This window comes from Eretmochelys imbricata, chromosome 17 (assembly GCF_965152235.1).
Source record: "Eretmochelys imbricata isolate rEreImb1 chromosome 17, rEreImb1.hap1, whole genome shotgun sequence".
Lineage (NCBI taxonomy): Eukaryota > Metazoa > Chordata > Testudines > Cheloniidae > Eretmochelys > Eretmochelys imbricata.
Genome location: NC_135588.1, coordinates 22,488,687 through 22,506,274, shown reverse-complemented (window position 1 = coordinate 22,506,274; position 17,588 = coordinate 22,488,687). Strand labels below are relative to the sequence as shown.

At 41.4% G+C, this 17,588-nt stretch overlaps 1 protein-coding gene across 2 annotated transcripts in view; it reads left to right on the top strand.

Annotated features, from left to right (window-relative positions):
- The first annotated feature begins 210 nt into the window (after window positions 1-210).
- BAZ1B (bromodomain adjacent to zinc finger domain 1B) overlaps window positions 211-17,588 on the top strand; it is an 83,778-nt gene continuing 66,400 nt past the window's right edge. For both annotated transcript variants that reach the window (XM_077836311.1, XM_077836310.1), the window contains exons 1-4: window positions 211-435; window positions 9,156-9,272; window positions 13,585-13,729; window positions 15,085-15,283. In XM_077836311.1, the coding sequence (XP_077692437.1) occupies window positions 323-435; window positions 9,156-9,272; window positions 13,585-13,729; window positions 15,085-15,283 (574 nt within the window). In that variant the 5' untranslated portion in view covers window positions 211-322. The remainder of the gene's footprint in view (window positions 436-9,155; window positions 9,273-13,584; window positions 13,730-15,084; window positions 15,284-17,588) is intronic.

Here is a 17,588-nt window from a genome sequence, read left to right as displayed (position 1 = left end):
CGTTTACATAACGTGACCTTTCACCCTACGCGCTCTGCAGCCTAAATTGTCCACTAAGTGGGCGGGGCTGGCCGAGTAGACAGGCGCGCCACATGGCCACTAGAATGTGCATGGCCCAGACTGCGACCAATCGGGCTGTGCCGTACGCGGGAAGGGCTGGCCTGGCGGTAATAGCAGGCTAGGGTGCGCGCGCAGCACTTCTGCCGGCCTCTCGCTCGGGAGGGGGGAGGGGAATCTCCCGCCATTTTTCAATCCTTCCGCCCGGGTCGCACCGCTGCCGGGGTCGCTGCGGGGAGCCGCCGGGGCAACTCCCCTTCCCGTCATGGCGCCACTGCTAGGCCGCAAGCCCTTCCCGCTGGTCAAGCCGCTGCCGCCAGGGGAGGCAGGCGAGAGGTTCATCGTCCCTCACACGCAGGAGGCCTTCCGCACCCGCGAGTATCCGCCCAGCCTGTGAGGCCTGAGGGAGGGGGCCGGTGCGGGGCGGGAGAGGCGGTTCCGAGTGGGCAGGGGCCGTGCCGGCTCCGTACGGCTGCTGGCCCCGGTGCCGGGAGGGGGGTGACTGAGCGGCCGCTGCCCGGGCTAGTGTAGGGCTGCTGGCGCTGTCCCGCGGCTGCGAGGGGCTCCCGGCTGGGCTGGGGCGGGCGCTAAAGCGGCGCAGGCGGGTCGGAAGTGCCCCGAGCGCCGGCCGCTGCCCCCCGTGGCTCGGCGCCCCTCCGGGGGCAGGGGGGCGGCGCCCGCTCCTGCTGACGGGTGCCCGCGGGAGTTCCCGATGGGGGAGTGTCAGAGCCCCCTGGGCCCGCCGTGCTGTTGACAGCGCTCCGAGCCCCGGCGCTGTCAGTCCCCTCGGAGCCCCGGCGTCTCGCACAGCGGCTGGTCGCGAAACATCGGCAGGTGGTCGGGGGCTCGGGAGGTGGGGTCCTGCCTGGACCTGCCGGCCGGAATGGGCTGCGTCTCCGGTGATTGCTGTCCAGCTTCTGCCCTGGGCGGTGCTTCGCCCGCCAGTCCAGCCTCGCACCGAAAGTCAACTAGTCAGGTTCCGTTTTGTTTATAGTCCGTTTCTGTTACCCGCTGCTGTGTGATGTGTGTGGCAGATGCTTTGCAGGAGGGTTTAACTCCTAGCTTACGCTTCTGTTGAGCAATCCCAAACGTTTCTGTTAGTTTGTCACGTCTTCAGAGTTCCACCAAAGTTGCTTTATAATTCTCTGTTTACTGGATTATTGAATGGTTTGTGGTACCGGGCAAGAAATAGGGCTTCAAGCTCCAAAAACTGATCAAGTAACTGAATTCTTAAGTATATATCGTTAGCCTGCTAGTAAATGCAGATGGTCTGTGGAAAAGTTGCTTGCGTCTCAGGATATTCTTGTAAAATTCAGTGTGTGTGTTATGATTTTTAATTTTGTAAAATAAAGGGAATGGGGGGAGGGGAGAAAGAACCCAAGTGTAAGGGTTAATTTGACAAAGGATAATATTTTAAGAATCTCTGACATACATGCTTAGTGCTTAAACACTTGAAATGGTAAATATGTTAGGAAAACTAGTCTTGCTGAAGCTTAGGCCCTAGAACATTGCATATTTTGTTTGTTTTGTAGCCTGCATTGTAGGAGCTTGTGACTATAACTCTTTTTGAGGACAGATAACTATTAGATTTAACCCATTTTAATCCTTCTTTATTATTATTGGCCCTCCTTTGCATATAAGTGCAGGTCTACACTTAAAACACTGCAGCAGCACTTAAGTGAAGATACATTGAGGGGAGAGCTCCCATCAGCATAGTTAATGCATGTCTGTGAGAAGCAGTAATTATGTCAATGGAAGATGATCTCCCACTGACCTAGCATTGTCTACACCGAGAGTCAGATTGATATAACTACGTTGCTCAGGGGTGTAGATTTTCACAGCCCTGCGTGATGTAGACCTGGCCTAAGTGTTTGTAGGATCAGAGCCAGAGTAGAAAGTTAGTGGTTCCTGCTTGACAAATTTATACTCCAACTTAAGATGTGGCAAAATAGTTGGCGTAACAAGAGAATGAGGCGGACAACAAGAACACATAAGCTGGGACTGTATGCAGGTATAAATGTTTGAATGTCTTAGTATGAATATTAATGAGATAAATATCAGAAGGCCCAACTGGCCATCTATGTAGTAGTTGTCAATAGGCCTCAGTTTACTGTAGTCATTGGAGCAGAATTGGGAAGGGATTTAAAGGATTGATTTATTTAGCAAGTGTATTTCTTGCATAAGTGGTGGTGTGGAAAACATAAGTCTTATGGGAAAAATTTAAGAAATAGACAACAGAAGTTGCTTGCCTGCAGTGGATTCTTTTCTCTGTATATATATTCTTATTCTCCATATGAAAGGTAGGTTAGAAATTCATGGTATTATAGCATAATAATCAGTGTTCATCACTTCTTGGAGGGATGAAGAGGGAGAAGTGGGTGTTAGGCAAATCAAACAACAGTCATAGGAGATGCACCAGTAATTCTGTGCAGAGGACTTAATGTCTACATAGATAGGTGTGTGTGTGGTGGGGTGTTTTTTTTTTTTTTTTTAAATGGGCTGTACCTCTGCAGACTACTGCCCCTGGAGGCTGATCTCGCCTCTGTACAACAAGTGGGATGGAAATCACAAGGAGAACTTAGATTGTGGAGGAAAAGTATAAATGTCTATAATGTGTGAGAGATCTTGGCAGCGTGTGAGACAAAGGGTCTCCACAACTTGTAAAGGCTCTTACGTTAGAAAATGTTCTCTTATTTGACTATGAAGTGCAGCCAGGTAATGCCCATAGGAAGGATTATGTAGCCTTTGAGAAGGAAGTGTACGTCTGAGATTCAGACAGGTATTACTAATGCATTCAATACAATGAAATGGTGTTGGGGTGCCTTAACTCAATGTGAATGTTCATTTTAAATCATTTAAGTCTGAATAAACCTACAGTTCATGTGACTGACATCTTAGGTGTGGTGGGATATGACATTGAAAGGAGCTTAGAAGAGCAACAAGAATGGGGCTTGGAGGCTTCAATGAAGATTACAGTTTCAATATATAGCAGGGTGGATTGACTTTAATCATTGGTTTTAATCATGTTTTAAATCAGTAAGCAGTAAACCTTGAGTTAAACCATTTGATTTTAATTGGTTTCAGAGTAACAGCCGTGTTAGTCTGTATTTTAATTGTTATACATTTGTACTTATTTATTTTCCTAAAGAAAAGTTGCTTTTTATTAGTTGGTAACTATTAAAACATGTTAATTTGCAACTAAATATAGCATTTACACTAAATTTGGGCCTTCCTTTTTGCAAGGAGGATATACTAAATTGATACACATTTATTTAAGCAGTTCTATAACATAAGGTACATTTATTCAGATTCTTTATTCACCATTTTCTAAAAAAAAATGTAAAAATTATGTATTTTACTAGATTAATTTTTTACTTGTGGTTTATATCAAACTCTTATTTGGTTGGGAATTCCAAAGCAATTAAAAATGCTGAAAAACAAAAAAAACACCCCCAACATTTAAGCCTTTTTACATTTTTTTAAATAAAACTACCTTAAATGTGCTGGAATACATAAGAAAAAAATTTCTGAAAACATGTTTTGCATTTGAAACTAACTGATTTATTAAGCAAAGAAAGTATTATCTGCAGTTAGTGAATTAAACTTACTGTTTTTTGTCAGCGTGCCCTTCAGATTTTAGAACTAGTAGATCTCACTCTCTTACGCCTAGTTTTCATTCATGGTTTGGAAGTGTATATTTTCAGTTTACTATTGGTTTTTAAGAACTAATCCTTTAATTGAACTAGCAGTGACAAATATATTCTCTGCTCCTGCAGAACCAGCTACTGCTGTCAAAAGCTGGTTTAGCACTTCAACAAACTTTGGTTACAGTGCTTAGCCAGTGGCCTTCACCAGTTCAGTGGTTTGCTTCCAACAACTTAATGAAAGTCAAACGTACACTTCTTATTGTTTGTTTAATTTAAATTATTTTAATAGATTAGAACACATTTACATCCCAACACTAGTTGTCATAATTTCAAATTTAATTTTAAATAGGTTAAATTTTAAAAATAAACCTGTATTAAATTTAAATTAAAAAATCTGATTTAAATAAAATCATTTTAAATCATATTTTTATCCACCTTGATATGTATGTGTTGATTAACTAGTAAGGGGGTGTGAGGTATATGTCTGCAAATGGTTGAAGGGTGTAATTGCCAAGGAAAAAGAGGAATTGTTTAGTGTCAAGAGAGGTGAGGGGAGTGGCAGGGTGAAGAGTCTACTAAAGCTGCTTTCAAGGCAATCAGACTCTAAGACATTTAGGCCTTATCTTCCCTAGGAAAAAAGGTGTGTAAGGGCATCTCTTCACTAGCAACCTTAAAGCGTTGCCACGGCAGCACTTTAATGTGGCTGTGTAGTCGCGGCACCTCCACGAGGGGAAGTAGCTTCCAGGTCTGGGAGCAAGGGCTATATTGCTGCTTTACAGCGCTGACACTTAACAGTGCTCGGGAGGTGTTTTTTCACACCCCTGAGCGAGAAAGTTGCAGCCCTGTAAAGTGGCAGTGTAGACAAGGCCTTAGTTAAGAACAAAGGTGTCAGTTAAGAACACACTGTTTTCCCTAGCTAAGACAGCCTTCAACACTTTCCTCTGTTGTGTAGGTTCTTATACTGAATCCATCAACATGATGGAAAGTGGAATCTGGTGGCACCTTAAAGACTAACAGATTTATTTGGGCATAAGCTTTTGTGGGTAAAAACCCACTTCTTCATGTAAGAAGTGTTGGTTTTTTTTACCCACAAAAGCTTATGCTCAAATAAATCTGTTAGTCTTTAAGGTGGCGCCGGACTCCTTGTTGTTTTTGTGGATACAGACTAACATTGCTACCTCTCTGATGATGGAAAGTGAAATTCTTTGGATTTTGTCTACGGGTTAACTGTAGGTCATACTTACTAAAATACGGAAATTAAGGCTCTCTGCGGGAAAGTATGAAGGGTGGCAGACAGTGGTGAGCTCAACTTCCATCTGGGCAGGGACACAGGAAGTGTCTAGAGAGCAGAGTGGGTGGAGGGATGGGCTGGTCAGTGGAGCTTGAATACTTATTTGGGCTTAGTGCTTATTTGCAGCTGTGCATGGCTGCCCTCCACCAAATCCCCTTAAAGCCTTTTTAAAGGAAAAATACCCTGCAGAGTCTGCTGCATGCTAGATGAAACCTTAAGCTTCTGGTCTGTGACTTGGAATGAGCCTTGTTAATTGTGTGGCTCTGGAGAGAGAGGTGGGATGAATCACTTGGCAAAGCCAGAAATACTCTTCTGCACAGGTTGGCTAATGAGTCTACCCAGAATCAGGTAACATTTACTTTACATCTGACTTGGCTTTATGCAGGATACACATGGGAATGGGAGCAGTCTGCGATATGTGTTTTCCTAATTCAGGAATCTGATATCCTGTCAAAAAGACAAACTTTGCCTTCTGTGTGGCCCAAGTGTCTCTTTTCCAGTGTGTAGTGTTGCTAGCTTGTGACTTCTTTAGAGATGTATTTCATTTACACTGATTGTGGTTTGGAAGACTGCAACTGGTATGCACTGTGCAAAATGCACAGTTTGAGACTCCACTTAATTGAGCTGAGAGTGAGGGAGGGAATGCTGAAATCAAAAGTGGCCTGCCCGTAAGCAGTATAATTTGTTTGAAAGCAGTGTTGCTTTTCCCAAAAATAGAGCTTGCTGCTCTCACTTATTTGTCTCCTTTTGTTTAGTAAGTGTTCTAAGGCAATGCGCTGGGTCTGAAAGAGTTCAAGATCTCCTACTTTGGAGTAGCACAGAAAATGGTAGAGGGAGAGGTTTCACAAAAGGGAAATGCTTTGCAGATGGGCAAAGCACAAACTTTCAGATCTTTGCATGTGGGTGTCCAGAAAGTTAAAATATGGTTGGAAAATAGTATTATTGGCAGCACCAAAACAGTATCGCATCATACTGAAGTGACTCTTAGTCATAGGAACTTTGTTACCCTTGTGGCAATTATTTTTAAAGCCAAGACATAAAGTAAAAGCATGTTAAATATTAAACACTGTAGTTACTACAAATGTGACAGTGTCATCATCTGACTAAGAATCGGTTTGTTGTAAGTACATTAACCATGTTTATGGTAAGTGATTGCTTTCTCTGTGGTTAATGCAAATGGAAATAATTCATAGATGAATTCTCAAACTGTTGCCTGGTTGATACTACTTGTAGGGATATTAATGGCTTCCCAACAATGAATAAACTGCGTAGTTGCTTTAACCAGTCTTGTAGGCGTTAAATTGGGTTTTGGTTTTTTTTTTTTAGATTAAGCATTCTTTAAAAAGTTTTTGTTTTAGCACAATTTAATCTTCCACTTTTTAACACCTGATTGCTCTTTAGTGTTTTACCTAAATGTGAGATATTGTCTATTGCCAAAGTGCTACTCATCTGTTAAATTGAAATTGCATGTTATCCATAGCTATTTTTGCAAGTCAATCAGTAGCTGATGTCTGGAATTTTTTTTATTAATACATCCTCAAGGCCTATGGAAATTGCAACTACCAACTCAGTGCTGTTGGTGGAGAAACTAGTTGGTTATAACACAGTGACACAGTCCTGAATCTGACCTGTCAGGTGGCTTGGAATTAGAGAGATTGGATCTCTTTCCAATTTAAATGGAAAGAACTAAATAGAAATTGTACACCTGAATGGTTTACCATATCGTAATCTCTGTACTAGCATCATCCTGTTTTTCTGGGTTCAGCCCCTGAATCACAAAATGCTATCTAGACTATATGCTTCCTGGCACTGTTTTGTAAGAACTGGGAGACACACAAAGCAGGGTAGCCTTTGTGAACATGAAGCTGGAATACTAGTTAAAGAATGTGGCCAGAGGTCAGTGTTGATGGGCGCTAACCAGCTGTAGTTGGAGTTGAGTTGCATTTGGGCAACAGAGCTGGACTGGAATGGGGAGGCACCCTCTGGATTGTAGACTAGTGAGTTTTTATACCTGCTGGCTTTAAAATTATACTCTAAAATCATAGAATTTTTATACACTGGGATTATGCTGCTTTGTCCATGAACGCAAGGACAAAGTGTGTACAGAAAACCTGGAGGTGTGGGAAATAGTGTTAGAAATTTGTTAGTCCCGGCTAAGACAAGGCATTTACTTGCTCTCTTTCAGACTGCCCACAGAAAGAGCTGAGTCTGTCTTTAGGGACAGAGAGAACAAAGGCCCAGCATGTTGTGTGGCAGCAAAGCAGACCCTTAACTATCTTCTCCAGCCACAGATGCAGCACGCAGTCTACCAATTTGGAAACATTTAATCACTTTTAGACATCAAAGATGTATGTTCTGTTAACATTTGTTAAACATTATGTTAAATATTTAACAAATAAGGGCACCCTCTCCCACTCTTTCCTCTGGCAATTATGTGTGCTAGTGTAACTGAACACTCGGTGTTCAAATATTGTCTGTATTTGGTGGGGGTGTGGGGAATGACTCCCAAAAGACGGTTGGGACAACTGCTGCTTGCATGTTTGGGATTCTGTCTACATGGAGAGCTGAGATTGTCTGTGCTTCTCAAGAGAAATGGATTTAGGCACTTTTTGTTCTTGCTAGAAAGTTGTAGGTAGGGATTTAGTTCAGTGGCTGCAGTTTCTCAGTTTATTGCTGAAATGGTTGGTAGTGGCTGTATATACAAGTAGCAATCTTAGTTTCACAATTAGCTCTCTCTGCCTAGCATCTCTAGAGAGCCGGTTGAAATAACATCTTAGCCAACCTGTGTACTTGATGCAGTATCAAGAAAAAACTTCTATCAGGGTTCACTGCAAAAAATAATTTGTAAAGGATATTTCCTATAAGTGAAGGCAAAGATCAATTTCTGGAATTTGAAAAAAGAAAAGGAGTACTTGTGGCACCTTAGAGACTAACCAATTTATTTGAGCATAAGCTTTCGTGAGCTATAGCTCACTTCATCAGATTTGAAAGTTAGTGATTCCATCTAGCATACTAAACAGGTATTTAAAATGGAAACAGGGCACAGTGAATGCTTCTGTACACTTAATATTGGTGCAAAGATTGGAAATTCCAGAAGCTTTTTTTTTAAACATTTTATCATCAAAGCACGCTTCTGGGGGAGGGGAATTTTTAACGCTTTGGCTAGTGGCAACCTTCTCTAAAGATGAGCTATTCCCAGTTTAGTCTCTTGCATGACATTGGTTGCTGTGGATACAAATACAATAGCTACTTGCCACATGCATCATACCATTTGTGGCTCAGTTTTCTCCATCTGGAGTAGTGAAGGGGGACCCACAAACACTGGGATTAATAGTTGTATGTCTTTCCTTCTTAACCAGACTCTGTGGGAAAGTGTAATGCTAGTATCAGTAGCCCAAAGCTTAGTTTAACGGGGAGACACTAACTGTAGGCACCATAATATCCTAGAAGTAATTTCCAAAACTAAATAGCACTGCCTTCCACAGGAGCATAAGAGTAAGACATCCTTCACAGGAAGGGTTGTAAACTACTCAGTTAGCCAAACTGGATTTATTCCTCTGTCACTGCAGTGATACATAGTTATTGTAAGTGTGCTTTACCTTCCATGCTTGGTGTTCTATAGCAACTCTGTTTCCAAGGTAAAGACACTTTTCCTTGCCTCTCCTCTGCTTTTTGCCCCCTTAATTCCCAGTGTTTAATGACCAAAAAAACGGCAGCTTGAGGCTGGTGTTGATATATGAAAAAGCTAATATTAACGTTCAGCTGAATGGAAAGGAACCAATTCTACTAACTTAACAAGTTGCTTGTTTTGGGAATTCAAGGAGACTTGCCGTGCAGTAATTTAAAATCTCTAATAAACTGTCTTTAATTCTGGAATTTACGAGTACAGGATGGAGTTAGAACCTCGTCAATATTAATTTTCTTTTAATCACATTGTTGCGCATTAGTACAGGTGCTTTTTATACTATTTTTCAAACACAAGCTCTCCAATTTAACTTTAAAATTTAGAATAGTGTGTACATACAGAAGCTAAGATTTGGCTCTGCAGAACTGCAGCATAATATTGTCTCCTAGCCTAGTCAAATGGAAAGGGCTACATAGTATTTTGGTTTTGCTGTCTGCTCCCTGAATCCTGTTTTCCTGAGCTGATGCTCCTACAGAGAATATGAAGCACGGCTAGAGAGATACAACGAACGAATATGGACGTGCAAAAGCACAGGAAGCAGCCAGCTGACGCACAAAGAAGCTTGGGAGGAGGAGCAGGAAGTTGCCGAGCTGTAAGTAACAGAGCAGAAGTTGGTATGCATCCATCTTTAGAATTTGGGGGCAGGAGAGCTGCCTTTAGAAGGATAGGTGGCTGCTAGTTACACAGCAAGGAGTTTTTTTTAAGGTTATGACTAGTTCCTTAGGACTTTGTAAGATGAAAGAAATTTGGCTCCAAATTTGACATACTCACTAATGCAGCTTAATCTGTAATGATACTTGTACAGGACTCTACCTCTTGATGTTCTTTTCACAAAATAACTTGGAGTACAACATTTGGCGTATATCTCAAAACTACCTACACAAAGAGGGAATTTTTTGTAATTTCTCCTGTTCCACTCATTGTTGAAGGAGGGGAAAAAACAAAAGCACCTAGGTATTGTGACTTTTATTGATTTCCACATAATGATGGTGTGCATACCAGCTAACTTTGCAGCAATTATTTTTCCCCCCAGATCTGTGCAGGTATCAACCAGTGAACTGGTGCCATTCAATTTAGTGGTATTTTGGAATAAGGTATAGGTGATCTGCTCCACTTGAAACAAACTGCAAAAAAGCAAAATTGCAAGGGTAGTTCTGCCAAGCTCTCTCTCTGTCTCCCTACCAGTTGGCTTACTCCCTTTTGTCAGTCTCACAGAGTGGCCAGACCTTTGGTTTATATCCAACATAAAACTCGCCATGATGAAGGAACCTTTCAAAAGGCAAGTCCTTGATTGAACTGTTTAGGTACCTTATTCCTTAGTTGCTGTACCCAATGAAAGTCAGGGAGCTGAACACCTAACAAAGGGCATATCTTTCTCAATTTTACATACTGGCAACTTTGGCTTTGTCTCTTTCATTCTATAAAGAAGACCTGATCCCACCTATTTAGTGTGTGTGTTTGTAGATCAAATCTGTTTTAGATATTGCTTCTACTGTGTTTACTGGAGAGAGAATTCATCATTTTGATTGGAATAAGAGGTGGTAGTCCGTGACCTAGAGAGGAATTGCTGGCAACATTTTTCTTGTGCGATTAAATTACACCCTTTAAAAATCTACTCCCCAACTGTCCACAGTGCCAGGAGCCTTAGACAGAGATATTGTTGTCTTTGATCTCTCCCCAGCTAATATTCTTCAGTATGAGGGAAATGTATGTTGCCGGTTCTGTAATTGCATAAACTTAAAGTAGCTGAGTCAGTGGATCGCTTGCCTAGTTTTGCTGTCTTAATCTGATGCGGTGATACAGGATTAGCTAACTGCTCCTGTTTTTCTGAAAGTTTTCAGTTACATAAATGAGAGAATGTCTCAATTCAGGTTAGATAAAGATTTTATATTCTTAAACCAAATAGACATTCAGTAAAATGTCTCTTAGAGACCAATCTCCATGTTGAATGAGAATTACAATAAAAATTTCATGCAGCTGCATATTTAACATTTAAAACATTGATCTGAATGTACAAGTTTAGTCAGCCTTTGTCATGAGGAATCCACTGGTGAGTAATCTTAGAATAACTACGAATGAGAACTCAGTCAGCAAGAGCTACCTTAAATCTAAGAAACAAGAAAACTTTTGATAGGGTGAAGTGGAGTTTTTCTATCACTAAACAAACTTGAATTTGGTGCTGTCATTCATTTTTTTTTAAAAAGGGAATGTATGGCGAGAATTCAAACTGACAAATTGCTCTCATTTAGAAATTGACCAGGCAAGATTTCCCCCATCCTTCTAATTCAGTGGTTCTCAAACTTTTTTTGTACTGGCGATCCCTTTTACACAGCAAGCCTGTGAATCCCCCCCCCCCCCCCCGACATTAAAAACACATTTTTTTTAATATATTTAACACTTTTTAAAACTGGTATTTTGTTTGTTAATATCACTTTTCACAGCAGACTTGCTGGCTAGCTGGGTGGCACCTACTCGTGACCCCCACATAATAACCTTGTGACCCCCTGAGAGGTTGTGACCCCCCCAGTTTGAGAACCTCTGTTTTAGTTAATCATCCTTCATGCAACTAATTCAAAATCATCCAACAATATTAGATACATCAGTTAGTGGAACACACATTTGCACAGACTGAAATATTGCACAATTTATTTAAGTCCTACTTACTACATTATAAGAAATATAAAATATTTGAACAGTATAAACTTAATATGGGAGAAAATGTGAAACTTCAGTTGGGATTGCAATACTCCTAAAGGGAAAACGTGTCTTAAAATTAAAAGTTGAAAAGTAGGCCTGTCAATTAATCTCAATTAACTCATGCAATTAACTCAAAAAAATTAATCGCACTGTTAAACAATAGAATACCAATTGAAATTTATTAACCCTTTTTGGATGTTTTTCTACATTTTCAAATATATTGGTTTCAATTACAACACAGAATACAAAGTGTACAGTGCTCAGTTTATATTATTTTTTATTACAAGTACTTGTACTGTAAAAATGATAAAACAAAAGAAACAGTAAGTTTCAATTAACCTCATACAAGTACTGTAGTGCAATCTCTCTAGCCTGAAAGTGTAACTTACAAATGCAGATTTTTTTTGTTACATAACTGCTCTCAGAAACAAAACAATGTAAAACTTTAGAGCCTACAAGTCCACTCAGTCCTATTTCTTGTTCACCAAATTGCTAAGACAAACAAGTTTGTTTACATTTACAGGAGATGCTGCTGCCTGCTTCTTATTTACAGCGTCATCTGAAAGTGAGAACAGGCATTCACGTGGCACTTTTGTAGCCAGCGTTGCAAGGTATTTACGTGCCAGATATGCTAGACATTCGTATGGCCCTTCATGCTTCGGCCACCATTCCAGAGGATGTGCTTCCATGCTGATGATGCTCATTAAAAAATGAGTTAATAAAATTTGTGACTGAACTCTTTGGGGGAGAACTCTGTGCCTTCGGCTCTGTTTTACCCACATTCTGCCATATAGTTCATGTTCCATCAGTCTTGGATGATGACCCAGCACATGTTTGTTTTAAGAACACTTTCACAGCAGATTTGACAAAATACAAAGATACCAATGTGAGATTTCTAAAAATAGCTACCGCACTCGACCCAAGGTTTAAGAATCAGAAGTGCCTTCCAAAATCTGAGAGGGACAAGGTAGGGAGCATGTTTTCCAAAGTCTTAAAAGAGCAACATTCAGATGTGGAAACTATAGAACCCGAACCACCAAAAGAGAAAATCAACCTGCTGGTGGCATCTGATCAGATGATGAAAATGAATACGCATCGGTCTGCTCTGATTTGGATTGTTATCGAGCAGAACACATAAGCATGAACGCATATCCTATGGAATGGTGGTTGACGATGAAGGGACACATGATTCTTTAGTGCATCTAGCATATAAATATCTTGCAACACCAGCTACAACAGTGCCATGCGAATGTCTGTTCTCACTTTTAGGTGACATTGTAAACAAGAAGTGGGCAGCATTATCTCCTGTAAATTATAACCAAACTTGTTTGAGTGATTGGCTGGACAAGAAGTAGGACTGAGTGGACTTTGTTTTATTTTTCAGTGCAGTTATTTTTTGTACATAATTCTACATTTGTAAGTTCAACTTTCTTGATAGAGATTGCACTACAGTACTTGTATGAGGTGATCTGAAAAATACTATTTGGTTTTTACAGTGCAAATATTTGTAATCAAAAATAAAGCAAGCACAATATACGTTGTATTCTGTGTTATAATTGAAATCAATATATTTGAAAATGTAGAAAACCTCCAAAAATATTTAAATAAATGGTATTCCATTACTGTTTGTTAATGCGATTGAGATGAATTTTTTAATCGTTTGACAGCCCTAATGAAAAGATAGCGTTCATATGTCTCATAACTGAGTTACATAAACTAAATTATACACCTCTCCTGGACAGAATACAAAATAACCTGAAGAAAGATTGGTTCCTCTAGGCACTACTGCAGTAGAAATGTTTAAGAATAAAAATATGAAACTATTTTTTTGGATAGGAATAATATTAAAAAAACTCTACTGCCATGTTTTTGGGTCAGTAACACATGTTTGGTGTGCAGGCAACACTTCATAGGGAGATGGCAATCTCCATCAAGATAAGCACTGCCAGCATGGCCCTGTTGCACAGATGTGCTTTGTATTTCTTGTGGGTATGGAAGGGAATTTATATTGGTGACCGTATAAACATTTTTTTTTTCTTGTGCTAAATCCCACTCTGACCACTTGCATTATTATATATTCTAACGTGGTGTCACCTTGAAGTGTTTAATTCACTGTCAAAATGCTCTCAGTGGCATGAACTGGCAGATCATATTGCATTTCGTATTTTGTTCGCTGGATGATGTAAACTTTTCATATCCTTGTTCAGTTTGAAGGAAGAATTTCCCAGCTGGTATGAGAAACTGGTACTGGAAATGGTCCACCACAATACTATCTCCTTGGAGAAGCTTGTAGATGCAGCCTGGCTAGAGATCATGACCAAATATGCAGTGGACGAGGAGTGTGACTTTGAGGTGAGGCTCTAGTTTCAAATACTTGCCATGCTTCTGCTTAATTCTGCTATCCTCAGGAGAGAGGTAAGAGGAAGCCATAAACATTTTTCCCCCTCCAATCTTAATGACTCTCTAAATTTGGTGCAGAATGGTAGGAATCTCACCTCTTTGTGGAATTCCCTTGATAATGCCTATTTCCAAAGCAATAGTATGGAAACCAGTTTCTTAAGCAGAGGCTAACGTGGTGTTTTCAGAAGATAGGAGTGGCTTGGGCAACAGAAACTTATGTCATGCCTAACAGAAGAAGAGGTCCACATCTAACTGCTCCTTCTGCTACAGACACTCTGCTATTCCTCTTGGGAACATGCTGTGTAACTGACACAACTTGCACTAGTTCAGGGATGGGCAAACTTTTTGGCCCAAGGACCACATCTGGGTATGGAAATTGTATGGTGGGCCATGAATGCTCACAAAATTGGGGGTTGGGGTGTGGGAGGGGGTGAGGGCTCCAGCAGTGGGTGCAGGCTCTGGGGTGGGGCTGTGTATGAGGGGTTGGGGGTGCAGGAGGGTGCTCTGGGCTGGCACCAAGGGGTTTGGAGGTTGGGAGAAGGATCAGGGCTGGGGCAGGGGCGCAGGCTCCGGGCAGCGCTTATCTCAAGCAGCTCCCAGAAGCAGCGGCATGTCCCATCCCAGCCCCCTGGCTGCCCCTACGCTTAGAAGCCAGAGAGGGGACATGCTGCTGCTTCTGGGCATGCTCCCCGGCTGGAGCACTGAAGCAAGGCAAGCTTGAGGGCCGGATTAAAAAGTCTGAAGGGCTGTAGTTTGCCCATCCCTGCACTAGCTTCATTCTTCTTCTTCTTGGAAAGGTCTACAGCAGTGGCAGAAGCTCAGGTGTGATTAGAGGAAGCCTTCCCCGCCTCCAATTAAAAAAATTGTGGGTTGGGGGGACTGAGTGGAAAGTCAGGTTTGTCAAAAAGGAAGGGGAAGATGCAGTCCTGGTCCTGTGACTGTATATATTTTGGACTGAGTTGTGTCCTCTGTTTCCTGAGCTGGGACCATTGAGATGGCGCACACAACCCCTTGCAACACATCTGGAAGACTGAGGAAGTAGCAATGGTGGACTTAGGAAAAACCGCACACAAGCTTTTCTGTTCATTGGAGTAATAAGCAGGACTTCTGAATAGGGCAGGTAATAGGGAGATCTTGTAAGTCTGACAGAGGAAACTATAGGAGTGTCACACTGAGGTCAAAGATTAAAAAGTGTGTATTTGTCTCATTTTGTTTCTCCTTCCTTCCTTCCCTTCAAGTGTTTAAAAAGCTGATCAGCTAGTATTACCTGCCTAGTTACTGTTTTTTTGATGCATTTTTCTGCTCAGGTTGGAAAAGAGAAAATGCTGCCGGTAAAAATTGTGAAAGTACATCCATTGGAGAAGGTGGATGAGGAGGCTGCTGAGAAGAAATCGGACGGAACATGTGATTCCCCATCCAGTGACAAAGAGAACTCCAGTCAGGTAGCCCAGGACAACCAGAAAGAGTCAGTCCTGAAGGAGGATGACAGCAGAAGAGAGATTATGAGTGAGTAACAAGACAGCCTACTTTTAAGGGGTTGTGGTTTCGGGGCAAAGGGGAAGCACAAACCCAAATGCCCTCAGGCCTGGGTTATGAAATACTGTACATGCTCTCTGAAGAGCACTGTGTCGATCTTCTCACTCAATGTAACCAGATACATCACTAGCTGTCACAGTTTTGGTGTAGTTGTAATGGAATTAAAAAGCACTGAGTCACAGAAATCAACATGTGTTTAGATTTGCCTTTGTCCAGTATAGTCATAGGAACCTTTCTTTAGTAGTCCTGTTAATTACAGCATGTGTGCAGTTTCTTTAGGACCTTTATTGAAGCTAAGAAAAATTGGGCATGTTTGTCACTGGTGGAGCTGCTCTAGTGGTGGTGATGACAGAAGCTGTAGTATAGCCAGGGCTTGTGTCTTCGTCAGTATGTTTAACTTCACTCAGCGTAAGGTTAGATCAGATACGGGTAGATACAACTGAGCCATGACTATGCTGTAGCTTCCAAAATTGCTGCCGCTGGTTGACAATTGTCAGTCTAGAGGCAGCGTTATTTATTAATCCCAGGCACATGGAGGCATACTCATCGCACTTGAATGACATACACCAAGAATGTTGACTATCCAATGTCCTGTGCACACTGCAGCTGAAATAGTGTCACTGAAACAAAGGCTAAGCTTCGCTCAGTTGATGCTGTGGACAGGACCTAGATGTTGCTGTCACTTTGTTGGTGTTTAGAGGGAATCATTGAGAGACTTTTCCACTCTGTTGTGGGAACGCTTCAAGACTCTTCCTGTATTTCAACCCCTTGCTGGTACCAGACACTTCTCTTCTCCACTCGGTCATGAAGATGCATCTCATACTCTCTGGGTTTCCTGCTGGAGCATAACTGATTGCACTGGTACTTGCCACATTGCTGTATTTAGGGTCACTTTCTTCATAGTGACCAGCAGACAGCAAAATGCAGCTAAAACCGAGCATTGTCAACAAAAACATTGAATCAGCAGAACTAGGGAATGGTTTGCACTTCTGAAAGGTCAGTAGTATTTAACAAGGAAGAAAATACCCTCTGAGAACAACTGGGGTGATGCATGCTTCGTGATGGGGCTGGGAGTTAGGCACTAGCTAACATCTAAGTGTGGTAGAATTGCTGAGTTAGATTTAAATTTCTGTCAACCACATCTTGAATTTAGAAGGCGTAGCTTGACACATGAGGTCCAAAAGAATGGCTGATATGAGCAGGAGGCAAATCAAAAGCAAGGAAAATTACAGCTGAGCTTTATGCTCTAGAGCTAATTTTTGTTGTGATTTCCCATCCCCACTTTCCTTCACAGCCCGAACATAAAATCGACCGACCCTTGACTCTAAAAGTTGTGGCTCTCTACTTTGAGTCAGTATTTAGTGTTTTCTCACCTCCTCAATAGGCCTTAGGAGCCATTTCTTTCTTTCTTTCAGGCTTAGAGCTGATTGGAAAACCAAAATCAACTTTGGAAAAATCTGGAGGTTACTATTTTAAGGTTGGACATAAAACAATTTGTTTAAAAATTGTTTTTCTTCCTCTTTCTCTCCCTCCACCCCTTTTTCCCATTGAACACAACAAAATGAATGTCCAAGGCTTTTTCCATGTTTTCATCTTTGTCTTTTGCTCTTTTATAATTCTTGAAAACTTCCTCAAGTTTGGAAAAGTTAGTGTCAAAAGGAAAAAATGGAACTTAACACTACCCTCTGTAACTCTTAAGAACTTGAACTTTTTTTGCAAAAGTTTGTGGTTAAGAAAAGGCCACTTGAATGAAAAATTTCAGCCATCTCTGACCAGGCTAAATATCAAAGCTCATGTTTAAAGACACTTTACTAATTCTGGTAAGGTGCTTGTTATTTAAACATATGTAACACCTGAGGGGGATGAGCATAGTCCCCATTTTACACATGAGGAAACTAGTAGTACAGGTGAAGTGGCTTATGTACAGTGACACAGCAAATAACTGGCAGAACTGTAACTGGAACCAGATTTCCCAACTTCCAGTCCTTAGCTTCTATGGATTCTCACTCACTGCAGATAAGGAGCTTTTGTCACTACTGCTGTTTATATTCACACTAGCTCCCTGAGATCTAGTGCAGGTATGTGCCCATAGGCAGGGGAATCGCACCCCTAGCTCATAATACAGACATAGCCAATCAATTTATTAAACAAATTGCTGTATTAGTAATGCTTGGAATGGGGCTAAAGCGCAGTAATTTGGTTACTGAGGAAGGAAGAAATAGCAATGCTTGTCATTGGGCAGTAATTGGCAAGAAATTGTGGAATATATTTGGTT